This window comes from Penaeus vannamei, chromosome 13 (genome assembly GCF_042767895.1).
Source record: "Penaeus vannamei isolate JL-2024 chromosome 13, ASM4276789v1, whole genome shotgun sequence".
In the NCBI taxonomy this organism is placed as follows: Eukaryota; Metazoa; Arthropoda; class Malacostraca; order Decapoda; family Penaeidae; genus Penaeus; species Penaeus vannamei.
Genome location: NC_091561.1, coordinates 16523074 through 16528073, shown reverse-complemented (window position 1 = coordinate 16528073; position 5000 = coordinate 16523074). Strand labels below are relative to the sequence as shown.

General features: G+C 38.7%; 1 protein-coding gene across 1 annotated transcript; it reads right to left on the bottom strand.

Annotated features, from left to right (window-relative positions):
* Window positions 1-1640: 1640 nt before the first annotated feature.
* On the bottom strand, window positions 1641-2154 carry LOC138863859 (uncharacterized). The gene is made up of 2 exons (XM_070129382.1): window positions 2040-2154; window positions 1641-1898 (listed from the first exon to the last, which is right to left on the bottom strand). Exons 1-2 carry the CDS (start codon window positions 2113-2115, stop codon window positions 1666-1668), a joined length of 309 nt encoding a protein of 102 aa, XP_069985483.1. The 5' UTR covers window positions 2116-2154; the 3' UTR covers window positions 1641-1665.
* Window positions 2155-5000: the final 2846 nt, after the last annotated feature.

Genomic DNA, 5000 nt, shown 5'->3' with positions numbered 1-5000 from the left:
CTTGTGGGTGGGTTGGCCACGCATCCTCTTAAGGGAATTATTCCAGTGCGATCTACAAACAGGTCAGGTCTGCTCGGACATTAATCTGTTTTTGTCACGTGTTTTGGAATTGGACTCTTGGGCGTTGTCAGAGATGTCTGAGCATGTTCTTATTCTTTTCCAGTACGTGTTTTGGATTTCATACTTCAAAAACGGTTAAGGATGAAAACGGTATTTCTTTTAATTTGATGCTATAAATGGGTTTATCAGGATAGTTCATGTTACTCTTTTTTAAAGATGATACTGAACATATAAAGGGTCATCCATAATTTTAAATATGAAAAATGATGATCCGTCAGTGTGGGAATCGGCGGCCGCCATGTTTTAAATTTCGCGCCACGTCGGAGTTGCTAGCAGGGCTGACCACTTTTCTGTAACAGAATTTCTGCCGCTTTTTAAACATTGGATAATAAAGATAACGGATATAAATAATAAAATTGAACCATTATCATAAACAGTTGAATATTAGATTAGTTACAGTGCATAGGGTCAGCCTGCTGGTCATAGAATTCCCTACGTTACTTTCTTGTTTACTGCGCTGCATAAAACAATATACAATAAGCACATTGTTGAGCCAATAATGTAACATCATTCAACTACATAAAATGCACCCACATCTCTTTATAGAAAATGTATTAGATGTATAACAAGAAAATGCGACACTTGTAAACTTGATCTATCTAAAACGTATATGACTATTCACAGTGAGTGTGTTACAGAACTGGAGGTTTAAAGTCACTCTATGGGACTGTTGCTCTGCCTTTGATGATGCCCAGATGGAAGACCCAGCTGAAGTGACATTTCTGCCACAATGACGTTCAGTCTGCCACATCATGTCATACCAGGATGGTTTCAGCAAGTTTTATGTTTGATTCATTTGAACGTGGGGAAATGTCTAAATAGGTTTCAATATTACCTTATACACTTTTCGTTTGCGTTAAACCATATGGTCATAAAGAAGAAAAAATACAGCCTATAGAAAAAAATATGCAGTGATGTCACCATCCGTCGGTCGTTTATTGTGTCAGTTTAGCAGACGAATTTCCGTAGAATTCCAGCCATGAAAACTTTTGAAGCCTGTCTTGTCTTCTTTTCTTTTATTGTGAATCTCTTAACATTGTCCTGTCATCAGACTTTTAATTTTAATACAGTGAAAGAACAATATAACAAAACGGTTTTATACTGAATTCATATATTTTTCTTACAGTTACAGAATAAGAATCCACATATAGATATACAGATCTTGATCCATCATTATTTTTCGTCCGCTAACGAACACTTTTAGGGGGGAGGGGGTTGCTCAAAGGTCTACGCTTTGGAGACGTGATATTGATTGGAATTGTAAATGATCTCTAAGTAAATTAATAAATCATACACCTATACATTTATGTGTGTATACACATAAAAATCTTTTCTTATCTATGTGCGTGTATACGTGTGGGTGTGTATGTGTGCGTCTGTCTGCGTTTGTGTGTGCGTGTGTGAACGTCTTTATATGCGTGTTCTTATGTCTGATTGGGTGCGATATTTTAAATACTTTATACTCATACCCCGTTGACATCGCCGTCCATTTCGGTCTCAGTGCCAAGGGGACCTTCCTTTTATAAAGTGTCAGGTTCATTGCTCCTAATTGACTCCAATCTCTACAACATCAGCGTCTCTGGAAGCCACGTTGTAGCAGAAGAGCCCTATTTTGTTTGCGGTATCCCGATAAACGTCACAGGTAAGAGAAGAATGGCTTTTGCAGTGTGCGGTGAGCACGGCCGTATTGTTCTCCCATGGGGCAAACAAGGTCTCACACCCGCCGATCGTCAGTGGCGTGCTCGCATTGAGGGTAAGCGTGTTGCACCCTACGTCGCCTGCAATGGGAGTCGTGGTTTAGAAGTTTAAGCATAAATCATGACACCAGTGTGCTGTCCCAAGAATAATTCTGCTATGAGTTCAAACGCATAATGTCAAGTAGGATCTGACACGCAGAAAAGAGAAATATCGGAACTCACGCTTGGCGATGGACGAGGCACTCGCGATGGCCAATCCCACGGCCAGGACAGCCACGAGTACGCACCCTTTGGCCATTTCAGCAAACTTGCACTCTCGCTTCACGCTCTCCGAAGGGCGCCAGCAGGTAGCAGCAGATGAATGAATGCCTCGGACGGATTCGGAGGTGCTTTATACAGCGAGTGCATCCTGCTTCCGACTGGGCCGCGGGGGAAGGCGCGCGGGAAACTTTCCTCGGTGAATTTCTATCCCGGAAGATACTTCCCTTTTCCATGTATTTTGAAAACCCTTGTAACACAGGATTTTTTTTTTCTTTTTAACGCTGTGACTCTCAACGATCATGCGAAAAGCTGCCAGTTTGAAATGGGTCAAATCATTAATCCATTACCATTATCAATATCATTGTGGTTCTTATTCTTTTTATTAACGTTATCACCAATTTAATTATGCTTAACATTACCATTATTAGTATTTTTTCATCCATCTTATTATTATTACTTGCATTATTTTTATTGTTTGTATTATTTTACAGTCTATTATCATTATTATTATCATCATTATTACAATCTTCCTTATTGTCAGTCCTATAACCCCTTTTTTCCTTTTTTTCTCTATATTGTGAATTTTCTTCCTGTAGTTCTTGTCCTTTATCACAATTGTCAACATTTTCATTACCTTATATTAAATGATTTACGAACTGATCACAGTGAAATAATGCATCGCATCATTATTTCTAAATAATGACATGAAGGGACGACGGTAATAAAGTCACTGTCACCAATTACCCCATCAAGTTATTTACACGTCTCACCATTCCTTCTTTCCCGTTTTCTTTGGAAGTGATTTGCATAATCCTAACTGCAATCTCACCTGTCAATCTAGCGAGTAGTTTATCGTGTAAAAGAGGTTTTGAGTTCTCCTACGCCCACTAACACGTATGTTCATCTTTTTCCAAAGCGAGGCACATCTTCAGGCAATGTTTTATACTACAAAGGTGGAATGGTAACTCTAAAGGACGCTCTCCCTTCGGTCTTTGGGTGTTGTGGATTATGCTCCGTGCGGAATTTTCGTTCCATCTTGAGAACTGCGTAAAAATACCAAGAAAAGATGATTGGCGTGTTTAGGATCATAGTTGTGCACAAACAACAGGTAATGTAGGGACTCCTCTCATAATGAGATTCATGAATATCTTTCTAGTTTGTTCCATCATTGACTATGCTTGCCTAGCTCCTAGTCTTCTGCTTCCAAATGTTCTCAAACCCTACTAGTTTATATGTTTTTGCCGTTTACAGGTCTGGGTTTTCATTCGATTCACAGTCGTGGCACGCAAATTGTCCTTAGCCAAAGGTTTGTGAAAGGAAAACGTAGACTGTCGGGTCTTTTTAGAGGGAGCGGTGTTGAATGCAGCATTCTTATATATACATATATATATATATATATATATATATATATATATATATATATATATGTATGTGTGTGTGTGTGTGTGTGTGTGTGTGTGTGTGTGTGTGTGTGTGTGTGTATGTATAATAATAATAATAATAATAATAATAATAATGATAATAATAATAATAATAAAGATATTGTATATTGGTATGAAGGTACACAACTCCATTTCTTGTCCAATGCGACGCGCCGGACCCTGTTAGCGTAAGTGACGCGCTCCAGTGTGATATTATGTCTAGAAAGGAGAGACAAAACACTTCATACAATAGTGCGTAAACAAATTAAACAATGATTTACGAAATGATGTTGAAATACATATAGATACAAATTTATTCTATATTTTGTGACATTCTTTCATACAAGGGAATTGTAACTTCTCAGTTAGCCAGCAGAAGTTAAGGATGATGTTCATGTGCGAGTCTGCATGTTAGGGACTGACTGATTATTGAAGATTGTCTGCCACGTCCACAGCTGTCATTAACGGCGAAGACCTGGTGGGATTAATATGTCAAAATATTTAGAATGTAAAAAAGTTATCATTAAGTGTCTCTCATGAATAAAAATGATAATACTATATTAACAATCTAAGCATAAATATCATGTTTTCAAAGAACAAAATTATTTAAATATGCTTTCAAAAAATAAATTATTACATAAGTATTATGCAGAATTAAATTTTGTTTAAATTATTTGTCACTCTTAGGAAACTAATAAGACTTTCTACGTCACAATCTTCCCCAATACACTTTTCAGTGTATATGGGGGAGACAAGTCTTTGGTCTGAAAATGCTGCACATCTTGCCACTGCATTTGCGACCGTTAATGGTATCCCTCACAATTTGCTGCACTTTTAGCCATCATTGACGTGCTGACATGTGGTGAGTTTAAGCACTTGACTGCTTGAAAACACAGCGAGAGTTTCAATATACTACCATAGGATGGTTCCTACGATCTCTGGTCATAATGACTGCTGCAAGGATGACATCTAAATCTGCTATCAGTATTGAGGCTGCCAACAAAAGACTGTCAACTACAATCTTCGTCCTCCTCACTGCTGCAATGACCACGTCATTTTCGGATTTCGAACCATCTGCATGTATTGCATCTGATCCTTGGTACTCAGAAGTGTGTTGAAGAAATCTCTCCCTGATTTCTGCTTCGGATCTCTCCCCTTTCCCTATTCCGACCAAATCCAGCTTGACTAGATTGGTATGCAAGTATGGTGACGCTCACGCCCAGAGAGAGAGAGAGAGAGAGAGAGAGAGAGAGAGAGAGAGAGAGAGAGAGAGAGAGAGAGAGAGAGAGAGAGAGAGAGAGAGAGAGAGAGAGAGAGAGCGAGAGAGCGAGAGAGCGAGAGAGCGAGAGAGCGAGAGAGCGAGAGAGCGAGAGCAAGGCAGTATCTCAGATAAATAATCCGTTATCATTTTTCCCATAATTGTTTTTATCTTACTTCCCCTGTCAGACTGAAGCTTAGCATCACACGGTTAAATTAATAGAAAGATATGCATATACATATA